Below are 22,471 nucleotides of genomic sequence, written 5' to 3' on the forward strand. Positions count from 1 at the left end.
GTGCTTGGTGAGGCTCCCTACTTCTTGGCATCACATGCTTGGTGTGGCTTCCTACTTCTTGGCATCACGTGCTTGGTGTGGCTCCCTACTTCTTGGCATCACATGCTTGGTGAGGCTCCCTACTTCTTGGCATCACGTGCTTGGTGACGCTCCCTACTTCTTGGCATCACATGCTTGGTGAGGCTCCCTACTTCTTGGCATCACATGCTTGGTGAGGCTCCCTACTTCTTGGCATCACGTGCTTGGTGTGGCTCCCTACTTCTTGGCATCACGTGCTTGGTGTGGCTCCCTACTTCTTGGCATCACATGCTTGGTGTGGCTCCCTACTTCTTGGCATCACGTGCTTGTTAAGGCTCCCTACTTCTTGGCATCACGTGCTTGGTGAGGCTCCCTACTTCTTGGCATTACATGCTTGGTGAGGCTCCCTACTTCTTGGTATCACGTGCTTGGTGAGGCTCCCTACTTCTTGGCATCATGTGCTTGGTGAGGCTCCCTACTTCTTGGCATCACGTGCTTGGTGTGGCTCCCTACTTCTTGGCATCACATGCTTGGTGAGGCTCCCTACATCTTGGCATCACGTGCTTGGTGAGGCTCCCTACTTCTTGGCATCACATGCTTGGTGAGGCTCCCTACTTCTTGGCATCACGTGCTTGGTGAGGCTCCCTACTTCTTGGCATCATGTGCTTGGTGAGGCTCCCTACTTCTTGGCATCACGTGCTTGGTGAGGCTCCCTACTTCTTGGCATCACATGCTTGGTGAGGCTCCCTACTTCTTGGCATCACGTGCTTGGTGAGGCTCCCTACTTCTTGGCATCACATGCTTGGTGAGGCTCCCTACTTCTTGGCATCATGTGCTTGGTGAGGCTCCCTACTTCTTGGCATCACGTGCTTGGTGAGGCTCCCTACTTCTTGGCATCACGTGCTTGGTGAGGCTCCCTACTTCTTGGCATCACGTGCTTGGTGAGGCTCCCTACTTCTTGGCATCACGTGCTTGGTGAGGCTCCCTACTTCTTGGCATCCCGTGCTTGGTGTGGCTCCCTACTTCTTGGCATCACATGCTTGGTGAGGCTCCCTACATCTTGGCATCACGTGCTTGGTGAGGCTCCCTACTTCTTGGCATCACATGCTTGGTGAGGCTCCCTACTTCTTGGCATCACATGCTTGGTGAGGCTCCCTACTTCTTGGCATCACGTGCTTGGTGAGGCTCCCTACATCTTGGCATCACGTGCTTGGTGAGGCTCCCTACTTCTTGGCATCATGTGCTTGGTGTGGCTCCCTACTTCTTGGCATCACATGCTTGGTGAGGCTCCCTACATCTTGGCATCACGTGCTTGGTGAGGCTCCCTACTTCTTGGCATCACATGCTTGGTGAGGCTCCCTACTTCTTGGCATCACGTGCTTGGTGAGGCTCCCTACTTCTTGGCATCACATGCTTGGTGAGGCTCCCTACTTCTTGGCATCACATGCTTGGTGAGGCTCCCTACTTCTTGGCATCACATGCTTGGTGAGGCTCCCTACTTCTTGGCATCACATGCTTGGTGAGGCTCCCTACTTCTCGGCATCACATGCTTGGTGAGGCTCCCTACTTCTTGGCATCACATGCTTGGTGAGGCTCCCTACTTCTCGGCATCACATGCTTGGTGAGGCTCCCTACTTCTCGGCATCACATGCTTGGTGAGGCTCCCTACTTCTTGGCATCATGTGCTTGGTGAGGCTCCCTACTTCTTGGCATCATGTGCTTGGTGAGGCTCCCTACTTCTTGGCATCATGTGCTTGGTGAGGCTCCCTACTTCTTGGCATCACGTGCTTGGTGAGGCTCCCTACTTCTTGGCATCACGTGCTTGGTGAGGCTCCCTACTTCTTGGCATCACGTGCTTGGTGAGGCTCCCTACTTCTTGGCATCACGTGCTTGGTGAGGCTCCCTACTTCTTGGCATCCCGTGCTTGGTGTGGCTCCCTACTTCTTGGCATCACATGCTTGGTGAGGCTCCCTACATCTTGGCATCACGTGCTTGGTGAGGCTCCCTACTTCTTGGCATCACATGCTTGGTGAGGCTCCCTACTTCTTGGCATCACATGCTTGGTGAGGCTCCCTACTTCTTGGCATCACGTGCTTGGTGAGGCTCCCTACATCTTGGCATCACGTGCTTGGTGAGGCTCCCTACTTCTTGGCATCATGTGCTTGGTGTGGCTCCCTACTTCTTGGCATCACATGCTTGGTGAGGCTCCCTACATCTTGGCATCACGTGCTTGGTGAGGCTCCCTACTTCTTGGCATCACATGCTTGGTGAGGCTCCCTACTTCTTGGCATCACGTGCTTGGTGAGGCTCCCTACTTCTTGGCATCACATGCTTGGTGAGGCTCCCTACTTCTTGGCATCACATGCTTGGTGAGGCTCCCTACTTCTTGGCATCACATGCTTGGTGAGGCTCCCTACTTCTTGGCATCACATGCTTGGTGAGGCTCCCTACTTCTCGGCATCACATGCTTGGTGAGGCTCCCTACTTCTTGGCATCACATGCTTGGTGAGGCTCCCTACTTCTCGGCATCACATGCTTGGTGAGGCTCCCTACTTCTCGGCATCACATGCTTGGTGAGGCTCCCTACTTCTTGCATCATGTGCTTGGTGAGGCTCCCTACTTCTTGGCATCATGTGCTTGGTGAGGCTCCCTACTTCTTGGCATCATGTGCTTGGTGAGGCTCCCTACTTCTTGGCATCATGTGCTTGGTGAGGCTCCCTACTTCTTGGCATCACGTGCTTGGTGTCGCTCCCTACTTCTTGTTATCATGTGCTTGGTGAGGCTCCCTACTTCTTGGCATCACGTGCTTGATGTGGCTCCCTACTTCTTGGCATCACGTGCTTGGTGAGGCTCCCTACTTCTTGGCATCATGTGCTTGGTGAGGCTCCCTACTTCTTGGTATCATGTGCTTGGTGAGGCTCCCTACTTCTCGGCATCACGTGCTTGGTGTGGCTCCCTACTTCTTGGCATCACGTGCTTGGTGAGGCTCCCTACTTCTTGGCATCACGTGCTTGGTGAGGCTCCCTACTTCTTGGCATCACATGCTTGGTGAGGCTCCCTACTTCTTGGCATCACATGCTTGGTGAGGCTCCCTACTTCTTGGCATCACATGCTTGGTGAGGCTCCCTACTTCTTGGCATCACATGCTTGGTGAGGCTCCCTACTTCTCGGCATCACATGCTTGGTGAGGCTCCCTACTTCTCGGCATCACATGCTTGGTGAGGCTCCCTACTTCTCAGCATCACATGCTTGGTGAATCTCCCTACTTCTCGGCATCACATGCTTGGTGAGGCTCCCTACTTCTTGGCATCATGTGCTTGGTGAGGCTCCCTACTTCTTGGCATCATGTGCTTGGTGAGGCTCCCTACTTCTTGGCATCACGTGCTTGGTGAGGCTCCCTACTTCTTGGCATCATGTGCTTGGTGAGGCTCCCTACTTCTTGGCATCACGTGCTTGGTGTCGCTCCCTACTTCTTGTTATCATGTGCTTGGTGAGGCTCCCTACTTCTTGGCATCACGTGCTTGGTGTGGCTCCCTACTTCTTGGCATCACGTGCTTGGTGAGGCTCCCTACTTCTTGGCATCATGTGCTTGGTGAGGCTCCCTACTTCTTGGCATCATGTGCTTGGTGAGGCTCCCTACTTCTTGGCATCACATGCTTGGTGAGGCTCCCTACTTCTTGGAATCACATGCTTGGTGAGGCTCCCTACTTCTTGGCATCACATGCTTGGTGAGGCTCCCTACTTCTTGGCATCACGTGCTTGGTGTGGCTCCCTACTTCTTGGCATCACGTGCTTGGTGTGGCTCCCTACTTCTTGGCATCACGTGCTTGGTGAGGCTCCCTACTTCTTGGAATCACATGCTTGGTGTGGCTCCCTACTTCTTGGCATCACGTGCTTGGTGAGGCTCCCTACTTCTTGGCATCACATGCTTGGTGTGGCTTCCTACTTCTTGGCATCACGTGCTTGGTGTGGCTCCCTACTTCTTGGCATCACATGCTTGGTGAGGCTCCCTACTTCTTGGCATCACGTGCTTGGTGACGCTCCCTACTTCTTGGCATCACATGCTTGGTGAGGCTCCCTACTTCTTGGCATCACATGCTTGGTGAGGCTCCCTACTTCTTGGCATCACGTGCTTGGTGTGGCTCCCTACTTCTTGGCATCACGTGCTTGGTGTGGCTCCCTACTTCTTGGCATCACATGCTTGGTGTGGCTCCATACTTCTTGGCATCACGTGCTTGTTAAGGCTCCCTACTTCTTGGCATCACGTGCTTGGTGAGGCTCCCTACTTCTTGGCATTACATGCTTGGTGAGGCTCCCTACTTCTTGGCATCACGTGCTTGGTGAGGCTCCCTACTTCTTGGCATCACGTGCTTGGTGTGGCTCCCTACTTCTTGGCATCACGTGCTTGGTGTGGCTCCCTACTTCTTGGCATCACATGCTTGGTGTGGCTCCCTACTTCTTGGCATCACGTGCTTGTTAAGGCTCCCTACTTCTTGGCATCACGTGCTTGGTGAGGCTCCCTACTTCTTGGCATTACATGCTTGTTGAGGCTCCCTACTTCTTGGCATCACGTGCTTGGTGAGGCTCCCTACTTCTTGGCATCACGTGCTTGGTGTGGCTCCCTACTTCTTGGCATCACGTGCTTGGTGTGGCTCCCTACTTCTTGGCATCACGTGCTTGGTGAGGCTCCCTACTTCTTGGCATCACGTGCTTGGTGAGGCTCCAATCTCCTGCCCCACATATCTACTTCTCCATCTCCTGCCCCACATATCTACTTCTCCATCTCCTGCCCCACATATCTACTTCTCCATCTCCTGCCCCACATATCTACTTCTCCATCTCCTGCCCCACATATCTACTTCTCCATCTCCTGCCCCACATATCTACTTCTCCATCTCCTGCCCCACATATCTACCTCTCCATCTCCTGCCCCACATATCTACTTCTCCATCTCCTGCCCCACATATCTACTTCTCCATCTCCTGCCCCACATATCTACTTCTCCATCTCCTGCCCCACATATCTACTTCTCCATCTCCTGCCCCACATATCTACTTCTCCATCTCCTGCCCCACATATCTACTTCTCCATCTCCTGCCCCACATATCTACTTCTCCATCTCCTGCCCCACATATCTACTTCTCCATCTGCCATTCTCCCCCTGCCCCACATATCTACTTCTCCATCTCCTGCCCCACATATCTACTTCTCCATCTCCTGCCCCACATATCTACTTCCCCTTCTTCTCCATCTCCTGCCCCACATATCTACTTCTCCATCTCCTGCCCCACATATCTACTTCTCCATCTCCTGCCCCACATATCTACTTCTCCATCTCCTGCCCCATATATCTACTTCTCCATCTCCTGCCACACATATCTACTTCTCCATCTCCTGCCCCACATATCTACTTCTCCATCTCCTGCCCCATATATCTACTTCTCCATCTCCTGCCCCACATATTTCCTTCTCCATCTCCTGCCCCATATATCTACTTCTCCATCTCCTGCCCCACATATCTACTTCTCCATCTCCTGCCCCACATATCTACCTCTCCATCTCCTGCCCCACATATCTACTTCTCCATCTCCTGCCCCATATATCTACTTCTCCATCTCCTGCCCCACATATCTACTTCTCCATCTCCTGCCCCACATATCTACTTCTCCATCTCCTGCCCCACATATCTACTTCTCCATCTCCTGCCCCATATATCTACTTCTCCATCTCCTGCCCCACATATCTACTTCTCCATCTCCTGCCCCACATATCTACTTCTCCATCTCCTGCCCCACATATCTACTTCTCCATCTCCTGCCCCACATATCCGCATACCCCAGCTTATCCTCAGCCCTATATATCTGCTTGTAGCTATCCTATGTAGCTACTTAGCTCCCACTCTAGGAGACCTAATGGGGGGGGGGGGGGCACAGAGAAGAAAAGTGACCTACCTTTGGGAGAGACCCTTGTGCACATGTAGAGTTTCCAGCTCCTGCATGCTGCCACGACTGACAGAGACGGTGGAGTTTGCAAGGCGGATGGCACGCCGCTTGTTCCGGCGCGGGCAGCACGATGTGCCAAAGCCTTGCTGGGAGGAGACTGAAGTGCTGCGGCTGGTCCGGTAGCCAATGGATTCGGTCATGAGAGCTTCGCTGTACGTGTGCTGATCTGTGAACTCGTGGCACTGAGATGGAGGGAAAGAGACCATGATGGGATGATCGTGCAATAGTTTTTTGCTCCTGGGGTTCTTATACTTCGCTACTAATAGAGCAATGCTCGTGGCACATTGAATGAAATAGTGACTCCCACCCCCAACATGTACACGAGACATCTCCATGTCATGTGTTTAGTGATAAAGTGACATTTGTAGAGAGTCAGGGCTCCGACTCAGAAAGAGAGGGTTGGGCAGCTCAGTTCCACATGAGAAGGTCAGGAGTTCTGGACTGGACTGAGGTTCTGTGACCTGGTTCCACAGGGGAAAGAGTCCGTAACCTCCAGTTGTTACTGAATAGAACTGAAATCTGTGCAAATGGAGAAGGAAAACTTCCTTGCAAGGGGGCTGTGGGGGATACGGAGAGTGTTAGACCAGTGATTGCCACCGATTGGCCAAGGCAAGACCCATGGGACTGGCATTACACATTTTCTTACTTAATGGTGGGAAAACCCTGACTGGAGTTGGAGAACAAAGACAGCACCAACCAGAAAGTATATAAATGGGGCGGCGCTGATACAGTACATGTTCGGCCATGTTGGTAGAACTTACTGTGGTCTTCTCCAGGCAGTGCAGGAGGTGATGATGTTGTAGCTCAAACGCTGACCGATTCTTCACACACAGGGCGTGGCTCTCAGTGCCCTCCTGCAAGGGATCAGAACCAGTACCTGTATGTTCATGGTCAGAACCCAATTACCTTTCCAGCTCCCAGTCTGGCCATTCACTATGTCTCCTATATGTCCAGCCCCTCCACAGAACCCTCTCCTATTTCTACTTCTGTTTGTCCCTCTACATCTCAAGAAAGAGGGAGAGCCCTTTGAGGACAGCAATGTGCATATTATGGAGCTAGAGGACAACTGTCCCCAATAGGGTCTTCTTTTACCCTAATAAGTGGCCCCTCTACCCAGCAGACTAATGGGAAATATCTTCTCTGGCCGGTCTTCCTCTGAGGATTCCTCGTCTCCTATATCAGTCTCCTACCGGCACCCTCCCACCAAATACACCATTTCAGTTTCCTTGACCCGTTGTTCCTTATAAGCCTTCCCTCACTGCTGAATGTCGGCCTGTTCCACCTTATGAGCCTCCCTCCACCATGCTCCAACTTATTCCGACTCATGACTCCTGCTGAATGTCGGCCTGTTCCACCTTATTGGCCTCCCCCCACCATGCTCCAACTTATTCCGACTCATGACTCCTGCTGAATGTCGGTCTGTTCCACCTTATGAGCCTTCTCCCACTGCGCTCCAACTTATTCCGACTCATGACTCCTGCTGAATGTCGGCCTGTTCCACCTTATGAGCCTTCCCCCACCGCGCTCCAACTTATTCCGACTCATGACTCCTGCTGAATGCCGGCCTGTTCCACCTTATGTGCCTTCCCCCACCGCGCTCCAACTTATTCCGACTCATGACTCCTGCTGAATGTCTGTTCTACTTTATGAATCTTCCTCTGGACCGTTTTCTTAAGCCTCTGTTCCTTATGAACCTGATCTTCCCACCACCCTTTAACCTGTGGCACCTTATGGATCCTACCCTCACTTCCTCCAACTCCTGATTGGCTCTCCCTCCCTCGCTGGCCCTTCTCTATATCCCCTAACCTGTTAACCCCTTACCTCCAGGCCGCCGCTCTCCTTGTAGCGCAGGAAGGCGCCTGTAGTGTTACTTTTTGCCAGTCGGATTCGGGCGAGTCGGATTTTCTGTCAGTGGAGCCAATGGAGGACAAGTGGCAGAGGGTGGGGGTAACAGATAAAGATAAGTGTTAGAAGGTTGGTAAGAATGGTGCCCAACATCTTTTATTTACAGAATGTTAAATATTTCTGTACCCCAGTGTGCCCCACTTCTTTGTACCCCTTTCATCAGCCGACGGACAGATCTTACCCCTTTCATCAGCCGACAGACAGATCTTACCCCTTTGGTCAGCTGACTGACGGATCTTACCCCTTTGGTCAGCTGACTGACTGACGGATCTTACCCCTTTGGTCAGCTGACTGACTGACGGATCTTACCCTTTTGATCAGCTGACTGACTGACAGATCTTACCCCCAAGAGAACAGGAATGTAACTGGCAGTGGGCAAATGTTTGTGTAAAGGAGCAGGATGAAAGGCAGCTGTATAATCATACTGGCCCCCCAGAAATGTAATTTTAGGCACCCCCACAACTATAAGAGGATGACCATTTGTAATAATATATATTATAATTAATACTATATTCCCAGGCCCCCCTATAGCTGCAGGGCCCACCCCCTATGTAGTTATTCCCCTGGTTATGGAACAGGGACGGCTCTGTAACTGTACAGCTAACAATGCAGGGCTTCACAGAAAGCAGCACAGCCTTCAGCATCTCATTGACTCTCTATGGAGCCAGTGGGCAAGGTGCCACACGCTTGTCCCAATCACAGGTGCCTACTTGCTGTGCCCGGCGCTTGTCAGCTCTCTGGTTCTGATGGTAGATGCGACTGAAGTTTGAGACAATGACTGGGACGGGCAGGGCAATGACCAGAACCCCACTGAGCGAACAGATAGATCCAAATATCTTCCCTGCTATAGTGTCCGGAACCATATCGCCGTACCTGCAGGGAGAGAAACAGATACATACAGCATGGCACTATATGCCTCCTTGGCACCATCAGATACATACAGCATGGCACTATATGCCTCCTTGGCACCATCAGATACATACAGCATGGCACTATATGCCTCCTTGGCACCATCAGATACATACAGCATGGCACTATATGCCTCCTTGGCACCATCAGATACATACAGCATGGCACTATATGCCTCCTTGGCACCATCAGATACATACAGCATGGCACTATATGCCTCCTTGGCACCATCAGATACATACAGCATGGCACTATATGCCTCCTTGGCACCATCAGATACATACAGCATGGCACTATATGCCTCCTTGGCACCATCAGATACATACAGCATGGCACTATATGCCTCCTTGGCCCCATGAGATACATCAATCCCTTATAAAACTGCCCTTCCCTCACTGCTGAGTCCCACCAGATCTGCCCATCTGGACCATGAGTTTATGGGTAATGCCGCACACAAACTGCACGGGAGCATTAGTTGCATCAGTTGCATTGGTCACTGCCATTGGGTTCTCTGGACCCATGGAATGGGCTTTATTATCTGCCAGCCTGAGACTGGGTCTGTCAGCAGAACCTTTCCCTGAGTGTGTGATTCTGACTGGGGAATAATGGGCTGGGGCTGTTTCCATGGTTTGGGCCCCTGGTTCCAGGGAAACCTGAAGGCTACAGGGTACAATGACATTACTGAGCATCAGTCTCCTGTTTTCTGCTGCCCATCTCTAGCCAGATATCTGCACCCCCCCCCGGCTCTCATTGTCTGCAATTGCCTTGGGGCACCGTATTGAGCATAGCCCCCCCCATATAACTGCCCCCCACTGTGTATATGTGTGTGTATAAGCAAGTGCATTGTCCCAATGAGAGGAAATAAAACCCAAGGGGCCACGCCATTAAGCAAACTCAAATATAAAAGTACAAAATGTGTAAATGATAAATATAGTGAGAATGGTGGAATCTCATAATTAATATAATATTCCCCAGATCCAGTGTGTGCCATTGCTTTATGCACCGCTGCAGGTAGGGGATGCCAGCCAATGAGCAGCTAATGGGCTGACCCGACAGGAAACCGCAGTGTATTAGGTGCATAAAAGCAGAGCTGTGATTGGCTAATCATATCTTACTGTGCAACGAGCAAACTGCTCCCATACATAGTCTGAGAGGTGCATCTTTGAGTCAATATCCAACCTATGTACCCAGTGCATCCAGGGTTGGACTGAGGGGTGCAGGGTTGGACTCCCCCGAGTATGCATACTTAGGCGTGTCGGCAGAGGAGGGCCGAGGTTTTTCCCAGTGTCCCGCTGGCCCAATCCTGATTGCATCCCTGGCACCCTGTGGGATTCTGAATCAGGGGCTTCTGCACCGGGGTATAAAGGCCAGCAGAGAAACCTAACTGCCTGCTTCTTTCCATTCTAACTGCCACCTTTACTCACAGGGAACTATTCCCTCTATAGTAAAATGAGCCAATCGATCCCTTCCTTGGCTCTGCTTGCAGAGATCTATGCACCTCCCAGGCCATCGGCCCATCAGCAGGTCTGTCGTGCATACAGTATATTACCCATCAGCCCCCTGCCCAGCACTGCAACACACAACTGCCCCACCTGCTAAAGCCTGCCCCAGGGAATAGATAGGAGCAAGCTGCAAGCAGACGTTTAACCCATCTCGCTGTTTGCACAATGCCATACGGCAGCAGCAGCCAGAATAGGCTGAATCTACGGCACCGGGGAATAACCCCAAATAGAACCAACAGCCCCAAACACTTCTGCCCTCCCCGACTGCCAGACATGGAAGCATTGCTACTAATATATGTTATACACTGGCCTATGTCATTCTCTTCATTCTCCATTTCCCTTCTTATACTGCCTCTTTTCCACTTGCATCTGGTTGTCAGGGTCACTGACCCCCAATGCCAAAAAAACAAGAAAATAATTCTCTGTAAGTCTGTATTGTTATTTTAGCTTCCATTGTGTATCAAAAAGGTCCCTCTCTTAGTTATCTGTCATTCTGATTTGTAAACTGCTGCCTGGCTGCTAGGGTAAGGACTAGGGTTAGGGGTAAGGCTAGGGTTAGGGTAAGGACTAGGGTTAGGGTAAGGACTAGGGTTAGGGATATTAGGGTTAGCCTTAGGCTAGGACTAGGGTTACTAGGGTTAGTGTTAGGCTAGGGTTATAAGGGTTAGTGTTAGGCTAGGACTAGTGGTAGGACTAGTGTTAGGGGTGTTAGGGTTAGCGTTAGGCTAGGACTAGGGGTAGGGTTACTAGTGTTAGGCTAGGGTTATTAGGGTTAGTGTTAGGCTAAGACTAGGGGTAGGGTTAGGGTAATTAGGGTTAGTGTTAGGCTAGGACTAGGGGTAGGGGTAGGGCTAGGGTCATAGTTTTAGGGTTAGGAGGGTTAATGTTAGAATAGGACTAGGGTTAGCCACATATTTACCCCACTGGGGCTAGTTCCAGTTACAATAGCCACATATTTGCCCCACTGGGGCTAGTTCCAATTACAATAGCCACATATTTACCCCGCTGGTGTAAGTTCCAATTACAATAGCCACATATTTACCCCACTGGGGCTAGTTCCAATTACAATAGCCACATATGTGCCCCACTGGGGCTAGTTCCAATTACAATAGCCACATATTTGCCCCACTGGTGCTAGTTCCAATTACAATAGCCATATACCTGCCACACCCAGTAGCCTTATGGAAGCCCAGAACACTTGGCTACCCCCTAATTTGGGGTCTGGTTGCTGCTGTTTCATTCTGTTGGCTTAATATTCCTTTCTTGCAATGTACAAACAATGAGACGTGATTGGTTTCTGTACAGTTGCCTATTAAACACTATTGTTTCCTGTATCCCCCTTATGGGGGTATAAACACTGTGAATACAGGACATTTCTTTGCTACATTACATTGTACATTTAGGCTGGAGTTGCCATGTTCCTCTTATGGCTGTGATGTCTTCTATACTCCACCAAACAGCAAATCAGGCACACTCAGCACAAAGAGTCATCCAGTATATGAGGAGGAAGGTGCTCTGTGCAAGGTGGTCTTACTATTCACCATGAGGGGGTCATGCAACTCTCCTCCAACAGATCATAGAAACACCATATGGAGGTAATAGTACTCTCCACAAGGAAGTGAATCAATTATCCCTTAAGAAGTCATACAGCTCATTTCAAGGGAGTCCTCAGCTACAACTCACCTAAAGATGTCTTACAACTCACCCTAAGGAAGTGAAACAATTAACCCCTAAGAAGTCATACAGCTCATTTCAAGGGAGTCCTCAACTCTTCTCAAGGGAGTTCTCAACTCTTCTCAAGGGAGTTCTCAACTCTTCTCAAGGGAGTTCTCAACTCTTCTCAAGGGAGTCCTCAACTCTTTTCAAGGGAGTCCTCAGCTACAACTCACCTGAAGATGTCTTACAACTCACCCTAAGAAAGTTAAACAATTAACCCCTAAGAAGTCACACAGCCCATTTCAAGGGAGTCCTCAACTCTTCTCAATGGAATCTTTAACTACAACCCAACTGAAGATGTCTTACAACTCACCCTAAGGAAGTAAAACAATCACTCATTTCATACAGCTCATTTTAAGGATGTCCCCTATAAGTCACTAAGCAAACCTACAACTCACCTCAAATATGTCCTACAGCTCACCCCAAGGAAGTCCTACAATGCACCCCAAGGATCTGATACATTTTACCCTTTGGAAGTTAAACAGCTTATCCAAAGAAGTCCTCAACTCATTTCAGTGAAATCCTACAGCTCATTAAAATGAAATCCTACAACTTACTGCAAAGAAGTCCTATATCTCACCCCAAACAAGACCTGTAACTGACTCCAAGGAAGTCCTACAACTCACCCCAAAGAAGTCCTACAGCTCTACCCCAGAAAGTCCTGCAACTCACCCCAAGGAAGTTAAACAGCTTATCTCTGGGAAGTCCATCTCAATCCCCCCCATGTCAATGAAACCATACAGCTCATTAAAAGAAAATCCTACAACCCACTCTAAAGATGTCCTACAACTCACTCCATCCAAGTCCTATAACTCATTCCAAGAAAGTCTTACAACTCATTCCAAGAAGTCCTACAACTCCAAGGAAGTGAAACAGTTCACCTCTAGGAAGTTCCCAACTCATCTTAAGGAAATCCTACAGCTCAACTAAAGGACGTACTACAACTCACCCCAAGGAAGTCATAAATCTCACAGTGAGGAACAAAGCACATGGAACTCATACAGCTCATTCAAAAGCGGTCATACACGAGTAAGTCATTCCACATCACACAACTCATTATGAGTAGGTTATACATCAGGACAAAGAGGTCATATTTATAAACTATAATTCTCCACTTGTTCCTTTCAACAAGGAAGTCATACATCTCAGCACAGGAAGCCCAGCACAAAGTGCCCATACAAATCACCTTACCATAAAGTCCTAAAGCTCACAAGAATGTGATAGGACTTACCCTAGGGTTGTCATGGTGACGATGGTATACCAGAAGGCTGCAGGGATGCTGGTGAATTTGGTCTTGCTTGTCCCCTTCTCTGCATAAAACATAACAGTGGCAAAGATGATGATGGCCATGGTGAGGGAAAAGAGCAGGAAACCAAGCTCAGAGGCGCAGCTCTTCAGCGTGTAGCCGAGGATGCGCAGCCCCTGCGAGTGACGGGAAAACTTAAAAATACGGAAGACGCGGAAAACTCGAAGAGTGACAAAGGCACCGCTGACGTTCTCATTCTCTGGCATTACCAGACCAATGTAAAAGGGCATGATGGCCACAACATCGATGATACTCATGACACTGCGCATAAATTTACAGCGGCTCGGAGCCGCAAACAGGCGCATGAGGTACTCAAAGGTGAAGATAAGGACACAGGCCGTATCCATACAGACAAAAGCCAAATTATATTTCTCCCCACACGGTAGTTCCTTCAAGCGCCCTGCTGGGGGGCGGCAGGGCACTGTTTCCACCACATTGGCAATGACTGACACAGCTATGAAAAAACCAGTCACGTAATAGAAGACAAGAGCCATGGTGCTGGTGTGAGGGTTCTCAAAGGCCCTCCAGAGTCTTTGGCGGAAGGTGCTGTCAGGGGGCAACGGGGTGTCACCGGCTGTCTCTGCTTCTGTGTCCTCTGCCAGCCGCTCCAGGTTCTCCTTCTTGCGGTCTCGATACTCTTCTAGGCAACAGTCTCCTATGATTTCGGGAATAATGCCGTAGAAGGACAGTTCCTCATCAAAGGCCTGGATGCACTCGTGGCGGGGGTAGTGCAACTTGCCGGTGCGATAAAAGTTCAGGATGTGCCGGAACATCTCAGGGTCGCGGTCAAAAAAGTATTCCTGGGTGTCTTGGTTGAAGAAGAAGTCTTTCTCGGTGCTGCCCAGCAGGGTGTCCGGGTAGCGGTCAAGGGTGTTTTTCCAGGTCTGGAATTTCCTGCCACTCACATTCACCACCAGAATCTCATCACTTTTCATGCGTTTGTCACTGGGAGGTTTGGGCATAGGCCTCTTTGCCAGAGGAAGCCATCCCACTGCTGCTGCCCGAGCAAAAGGGAGCCAGGTAGCCACCCCGGCCGCCATCTTGAAATGGCTAAGTATTCAGTAGCCAAAAGCCCAAAGGCTGATTCCAGAATCTGAGCATGTACACCTGGGACAGCAACACAGCAGGGAGGTGGCAAAGGTCCAATGGTGTAGGTGAAATGGAAAGAGGGCCGGGCACCACGTAACTGAATTGGAGCTGTTCGGTGGTTGGAGCTCCAGTTGTGTCAGCAGTCTGTATAGCAACAGTGGGGCTTGGGCTCCTACATGGGTGGCATTGTGGGGCAGCTGTAGGCTACCATCAGTCAGCAGTGCTCAGGCATGGCATCTCCAGGGCATGGGCAGCCCCCAGCTCACACCTTATACAATGTCTTTGTGCCCCTTGGTGTCTCCCTTTCAGCTGATCTTCTGCCCCACCGCATTTATCTGGGTGTGCTTGGCATGCCTGCCCGCTGCCCTCTCTACCTGCTCCTGCCCTGCTGTGCCTGCTGTAGGAAAGTGAGGCAGTCAGAGAAATTGCCCCCTATGCCGTTCATCCTCCTGCATTCTGTCATCTGCAAAACAAAAAGATGCCCCTCATTAGCAGAGACCCCCATCAAGCTTTTACCTCCTCTCCCATAAGTTCCCCTTTATACCCCCCACACCTCATGTTGGTCAAATATCTGCTGTAGTCATCCCCTATTCAGCCTTATGGCCCAAAAATATAGGGAATAATGTACCCCCTAATATAGGGAATAATGCGCCCCTAATATAGGGAATAGTGTACCCCCTAATATAGGGAATAATGCGCTCCCTTATATAGGGAATAGTGTGCCCCTAATATAGGGAATAGTGTGCCCCCTAATATAGGGAATAGTGTGCCCCCTAATATAGGGAATAGTGTGCCCCCTAATATAGGGAATAGTGTGCCCCCTAATATAGGGAATAGTGTGCCCCCTAATATAGGGAATAGTGTACCCCCTAATATAGGGAATAGTGTGCCTTCAATATAGGGAATAGTTTGCCCCCTAATATTGGGAATAGTGTACCCCCTAATATAGGGAATAGTGTACCCCCTAATATAGGGAATACGGTGCCCCCTAATACAGGGAATAGTGTGCCCCCTAATATAGGGAATAATGTGCCCCTAATATAGAGAATAATGTGTCCCCTAATATAGGGAATAATGTGCCCCTAATATAGGGAATAATGTGCCCCTAATATAGGGAATAATGTGTCCCCTAATATAGGGAATAATGTGCCCCTAATATAGGGAATAATGTGTCCCCTAATATAGGGAATAATGTGCCCCCAATATAGGGAATAGTGTGCCCCTAATATAGGGAATAATGTGCCCCTAATATAGGGAATAGGGTGCCCCTAATATAGGGAATAATGTGCCCCTAATATAGGGAATAATGTGCCCCTAATATAGGGAATAGTGTGCCCCTAATATAGGGAATAATGTGCCCCTAATATAGGGAATAGTGTGCCCCTAATATAGGGAATAATGTGTCCCCTAATATAGGGAATAGTGTGCCCCTAATATAGGGAATAATGTGTCCCCTAATATAGGGAATAGTGTGCCCCTAATATAGGGAATAGTGTGCCCCTAATATAGGGAATAGTGTGTCCCCTAATATAGGGAATAATGTGCCCCCTAATATAGGGAATAGTGTGCCCCTAATATAGGGAATAGTGTGCCCCTAATATAGGGAATAATGTGTCCCCTAATATAGGGAATAGTGTGTCCCTAATATAGGGAATAATGTGCCCCTAATATAGGGAATAGTGTGCCCCTAATATAGGGAATAGTGTGTCCCCTAATATAGGGAATAATGTGCCCCCTAATATAGGGAATAGTGTGCCCCTAATATAGGGAATAATGTGTCCCCTAATATAGGGAATAGTGTGTCCCTAATATAGGGAATAATGTGCCCCTAATATAGGGAATAGTGTGCCCCTAATATAGGGAATAATGTGCCCCTAATATAGGGAATAGTGTGCCCCTAATATAGGGAATAATGTGTCCCCTAATATAGGGAATAATGTGCCCCCTAATATAGGGAATAGTGTGCCCTAATATAGGGAATAATGTGCCCCTAATATAGGGAATAATGTGTCCCCTAATATAGGGAATAATGTGTCCCCTAATATAGGGAATAATGTGCCCCCTAATATAGGGAATAATGTGCCACTAATATAGGGAATAATGTGTCCCCTAATATAGGGAATAATGTGTCCCCTAATATAGGGAATAATGTGTCCCCTAATATAGGGAATAGTGTGCCCCTAATATAGGGAATAGTGTGCCCCTAATATAGGGAATAATGTGCCACTAATATAGGGAATAATGTGTCCCCTAATATAGGGAATAATGTGTCCCCTAATATAGGGAATAATGTGTCCCCTAATATAGGGAATAATGTGTCCCCTAATATAGGGAATAATGTGCCCCTAATATAGGGAATAGTGTGCCCCCTAATATAGGGAATAATGTGCCCCTAATATAGGGAATAATGTGCCCCCTAATATAGGGAATAGTGTGCCCCCTAATATAGGGAATAATGTGCCCCTAATATAGGGAATAGTGTGCCCCCTAATATAGGGAATAGTGTGTCCCCTAATATAGGGAATAATGTGTCCCCTAATATAGGGAATAATGTGCCCCTAATATAGGGAATAATGTGTCCCCTAATATAGGGAATAATGTGTCCCCTAATATAGGGAATAATGTGTCCCCTAATATAGGGAATAATGTGTCCCCTAATATAGGGAATAATGTGTCCCCTAATATAGGGAATAATGTGCCCCTAATATAGGGAATAGTGTGCCCCCTAATATAGGGAATAATGTGCCCCTAATATAGGGAATAATGTGCCCCCTAATATAGGGAATAGTGTGCCCCCTAATATAGGGAATAATGTGCCCCTAATATAGGGAATAGTGTGCCCCCTAATATAGGGAATAGTGTGTCCCCTAATATAGGGAATAATGTGTCCCCTAATAAAGGGAATAATGTGCCCCTAATATAGGGAATAATGTGCCCCTAATATAGGGAATAATGTGCCCCCTAATATAGGGAATAATGTGCCCCTAATATAGTGAATAGTGTGCCCCTAATATATGGAATAATGTGCCCCTAATATAGGGAATAATGTGCCCCTAATATAGGGAATAGTGTGCCCCTAATATAGGGAATAGTGTGCCCCTAATATAGGGAATAATGTGCCCCCTAATATAGGGAATAATGTGCCCCCTAATATAGGGAATAATGTGCCCCCTAATATAGGGAATAATGTGCCCCTAATATAGGGAATAGTGTGCCCCTAATATAGGGAATAATGTGCCCCTAATATAGGGAATAGTGTGCCCCCTAATATAGGGAATAATGTGTCCCCTAATATAGGGAATAATGTGCCCCCTAATATAGGGAATAATGTGCCCCCTAATATAGGGAATAATGTGCCCCCTAATATAGGGAATAGTGTGCCCCTAATATAGGGAATAATGTGCCCCCTAATATAGGGAATAGTGTGCCCCTAATATAGGGAATAATGTGTCCCCTAATATAGGGAATAATGTGCCCCCTAATATAGGGAATAATGTGCCACTAATATAGGGAATAATGTGTCCCCTAATATAGGGAATAATGTGTCCCCTAATATAGGGAATAATGTGCCCCCTAATATAGGGAATAATGTGCCACTAATATAGGGAATAATGTGTCCCCTAATATAGGGAATAGTGTGCCCCTAATATAGGGAATAATGTGTCCCCTAATATAGGGAATAGTGTGCCCCTAATATAGGGAATAATGTGTCCCCTAATATAGGGAATAATGTGTCCCCTAATATAGGGAATAATGTGCCACTAATATAGGGAATAATGTGTCCCCTAATATAGGGAATAATGTGTCCCCTAATATAGGGAATAATGTGCCCCTAATATAGGGAATAGTGTGCCCCTAATATAGGGAATAGTGTGTCCCCTAATATAGGGAATAGTGTGCCCCTAATATAGGGAATAATGTGCCCCTAATATAGGGAATAATGTGCCCCCTAATATAGGGAATAGTGTGCCCCCTAATATAGGGAATAATGTGCCCCTAATATAGGGAATAGTGTGCCCCCTAATATAGGGAATAGTGTGTCCCCTAATATAGGGAATAATGTGTCCCCTAATATAGGGAATAATGTGCCCCTAATATAGGGAATAATGTGTCCCTAATATAGGGAATAATGTGCCCCCTAATATAGGGAATAATGTGCCCCTAATATAGTGAATAGTGTGCCCCTAATATATGGAATAATGTGCCCCTAATATAGGGAATAATGTGCCCCTAATATAGGGAATAGTGTGCCCCTAATATAGGGAATAGTGTGCCCCTAATATAGGGAATAATGTGCCCCCTAATATAGGGAATAATGTGCCCCCTAATATAGGGAATAATGTGCCCCCTAATATAGGGAATAATGTGCCCCTAATATAGGGAATAGTGTGCCCCTAATATAGGGAATAATGTGCCCCTAATATAGGGAATAGTGTGCCCCCTAATATAGGGAATAATGTGTCCCCTAATATAGGGAATAATGTGCCCCCTAATATAGGGAATAATGTGCCCCCTAATATAGGGAATAATGTGCCCCTAATATAGTGAATAGTGTGCCCCCTAATATAGGGAATAGTGTGCCCCTAATATAGGGAATAATGTGCCCCCTAATATAGGGAATAGTGTGCCCCCTAATATAGGGAATAATGTGCCCCCTAATATAGGGAATAGTGTGCCCCTAATATAGGGAATAATGTGTCCCCTAATATAGGGAATAATGTGCCCCCTAATACAGGGAATAATGTGCCCCTAATATAGGGAATAATGTGCCCCTAATATAGGGAATAGTGTGCCCCCTAATATAGGGAATAGTGTGCCCCTAATATAGGGAATAATGTGTCCCCTAATATAGGGAATAATGTGCCCCTAGTATAGGGAATAATGTGTCCCCTAATAAAGGGAATAATGTGCCCCTAATATAGGGAATAATGTGCCCCTAATATAGGGAATAATGTGTCCCCTAATATAGGGAATAATGTGCCCCCAATATAGGGAATAATGTGCCCCCAATATAGGGAATAGTGTGCCCCTAATATAGGGAATAATGTGCCCCTAATATAGGGAATAATGTGCCCCTAATATAGGGAATAATGTGCCCCTAATATAGGGAATAGTGTGCCCCTAATATAGGGAATAGTGTGCCCCTAATATAGGGAATAATGTGCCCCTAATATAGGGAATAGTGTGCCCCTAATATAGGGAATAGTGTGCCCCTAATATAGGGAATAGTGTGCCCCTAATATAGGGAATAGTGCATCCCCTAATATAGGGAATAGTGTGCCCCTAATTTAGGGAATAGTGTGCCCCCTAATATAGGGAATAGTGTGTCCCCTAATATAGGGAATAGTGTGCCCCTAATATAGGGAATAGTGTGCCCCTAATATAGGGAATAGTGTGCCCCTAATATAGGGAATAGTGTGCCCCTAATATAGGGAATAATGTGTCCCCTAATATAGGGAATACTGTGCCCCTAATATAGGGAATAGTGTGTCCCCTAATATAGGGAATAATGTGCCCCTAATATAGGGAATAATGTGTCCCCTAATATAGGGAATACTGTGCCCCTATTATAGGGAATAGTGTGTCCCCTAATATAGGGAATAGTGTGCCCCCTAATATAGGGAATAGTGTGCCCCTAATATAGGGAATAGTGTGCCCCCTAATATAGGGAATAGTGTGTCCCCTAATATAGGGAATACTATGCCCCTAATATAGGGAATAGTGTGTCCCCTAATATAGGGAATAGTGTGCCCCCTAATATAGGGAATAGTGTGCCCCCTAATATAGGGAATAGTGTGCCCCCTAATATAGGGAATAGTGTGCCCCCTTATATAGGAATAGTGTTCCCCTAATATAGGGAATAATGTCCCCCTAATATAGGGAATAATGTGTCCCCTAATATAGGGAATAATGTGCCCCCTAATATAGGGAATAGTGTGCCCCTAATATAGAGAATAGTGTGCCCCTAATATAGGGAATAGTGTGCCCCTAATATAGGGAATAATGTGCCCCTAATATAGGGAATAATGTGTCCCCTAATATAGGGAATAATGTGCCCCTAATATAGGGAATAATGTGCCCCCTAATATAGGGAATAGTGTGCCCCTAATATAGGGAATAGTGTTCCCCTAATATAGGGAATAGTGTGCCCCTAATATAGGGAATAGTGTGCCCCTAATATAGGGAATAGTGTGCCCCTAATATAGGGAATAGTGTGCCCCTAATATAGGGAATAGTGTGCCCCTAATATAGGGAATAGTGTGCCCCTAATATAGGGAATAATGTGTCCCCTAATATAGGGAATAGTGTGTCCCCTAATATAGGGAATAGTGTGCCCCTAATATAGGGAATAGTGTGCCCCTAATATAGGGAATAATGTGCCCCTAATATAGGGAATAATGTGTCCCCTAATATAGGGAATAATGTGCCCCTAATATAGGGAATAATGTGCCCCTAATATAGGGAATAATGTGCCCCTAATATAGGGAATAATGTGCCCCTAATATAGGGAATAATGTGCCCCCTAATATAGGGAATAGTGTGCCCCTAATATAGGGAATAGTGTGCCCCTAATATAGGGAATAATGTGCCCCCTAATATAGGGAATAATGTGCCCCTAATATAGGGAATAATGTGTCCCCTAATATAGGGAATAATGTGCCCCCTAATATAGGGAATAATGTGCCCCTAATATAGGGAATAATGTGCCCCTAATATAGGGAATAATGTGTCCCTAATATAGGGAATAATGTGCCCCTAATATAGGGAATAATGTGTCCCCTAATATAGGGAATAATGTGCCCCTAATATAGGGAATAATGTGCCCCCTAATATAGGGAATAATGTGCCCCCTAATATAGGGAATAATGTGCCCCTAATATAGGGAATAATGTGTCCCCTAATATAGGGAATAATGTGCCCCCTAATATAGGGAATAATGTGCCCCTAATATAGGGAATAATGTGCCCCTAATATAGGGAATAATGTGTCCCCTAATATAGGGAAAAATGTGCCCCTAATATAGGGAATAATGTGTCCCCTAATATAGGGAATAATGTGCCCCTAATATAGGGAATAATGTGCCCCTAATATAGGGAATAATGTGTCCCCTAATATAGGGAATAATGTGCCCCTAATATAGGGAATAGTGTGCCCCCTAATATAGGGAATAGTGTGCCCCCTAATATAGGGAATAGTGTGCCCCTAATATAGGGAATAATGTGTCCCCTAATATAGGGAATAGTGTGCCCCTAATATAGGGAATAGTGTGCCCCTAATATAGGGAATAGTGTGCCCCCTAATATAGGGAATAGTGTGCCCCTAATATAGGGAATAGTGTGCCCCTAATATAGGGAATAATGTGCCCCCTAATATAGGGAATAATGTGCCCCTAATATAGGGAATAATGTGTCCCCTAATATAGGGAAAAATGTGCCCCTAATATAGGGAATAATGTGTCCCCTAATATAGGGAATAATGTGCCCCTAATATAGGGAATAATGTGCCCCTAATATAGGGAATAATGTGTCCCCTAATATAGGGAATAATGTGCCCCTAATATAGGGAATAGTGTGCCCCCTAATATAGGGAATAATGTGCCCCTAATATAGGGAATAATGTGCCCCTAATATAGGGAATAATGTACCCCCTAATATAGGGAATAGTGTGCCCCTAATATAGGGAATAGTGTGCCCCTAATATAGGGAATAATGTGCCCCCTAATATAGGGAATAATGTGCCCCTAATATAGGGAATAATGTGTCCCCTAATATAGGGAATAATGTGCCCCCTAATATAGGGAATAATGTGCCCCTAATATAGGGAATAATGTGCCCCTAATATAGGGAATAATGTGTCCCCTAATATAGGGAATAATGTGTCCCTAATATAGGGAATAGTGTGCCCCTAATATAGGGAATAATGTGTCCCCTAATATAGGGAATAGTGTGCCCCCTAATATAGGGAATAATGTGCCCCTAATATAGGGAATAGTGTGCCCCTAATATAGGGAATAATGTGTCCCC

General features: G+C 47.3%; 1 protein-coding gene across 1 annotated transcript in view; it reads right to left on the reverse strand.

Moving 5' to 3' along the window:
• Nucleotides 1-22,471, reverse strand: part of kcnd1 (potassium channel, voltage gated Shal related subfamily D, member 1) — a 41,656-nt gene that overhangs the window by 13,185 nt on the left and 6,000 nt on the right. The window contains exons 2-6 of the mRNA XM_031891905.1: nt 13,284-14,910; nt 8,636-8,798; nt 7,842-7,925; nt 6,782-6,874; nt 5,970-6,202 (exon numbers count right to left, since the gene is read on the reverse strand). Of these exons, the coding sequence (XP_031747765.1) occupies nt 5,970-6,202; nt 6,782-6,874; nt 7,842-7,925; nt 8,636-8,798; nt 13,284-14,398 (1,688 nt within the window). The 5' untranslated portion in view covers nt 14,399-14,910. The remainder of the gene's footprint in view (nt 1-5,969; nt 6,203-6,781; nt 6,875-7,841; nt 7,926-8,635; nt 8,799-13,283; nt 14,911-22,471) is intronic.

This window comes from Xenopus tropicalis, chromosome 8 (genome assembly GCF_000004195.4).
Source record: "Xenopus tropicalis strain Nigerian chromosome 8, UCB_Xtro_10.0, whole genome shotgun sequence".
Taxonomy (NCBI): domain Eukaryota; kingdom Metazoa; phylum Chordata; class Amphibia; order Anura; family Pipidae; genus Xenopus; species Xenopus tropicalis.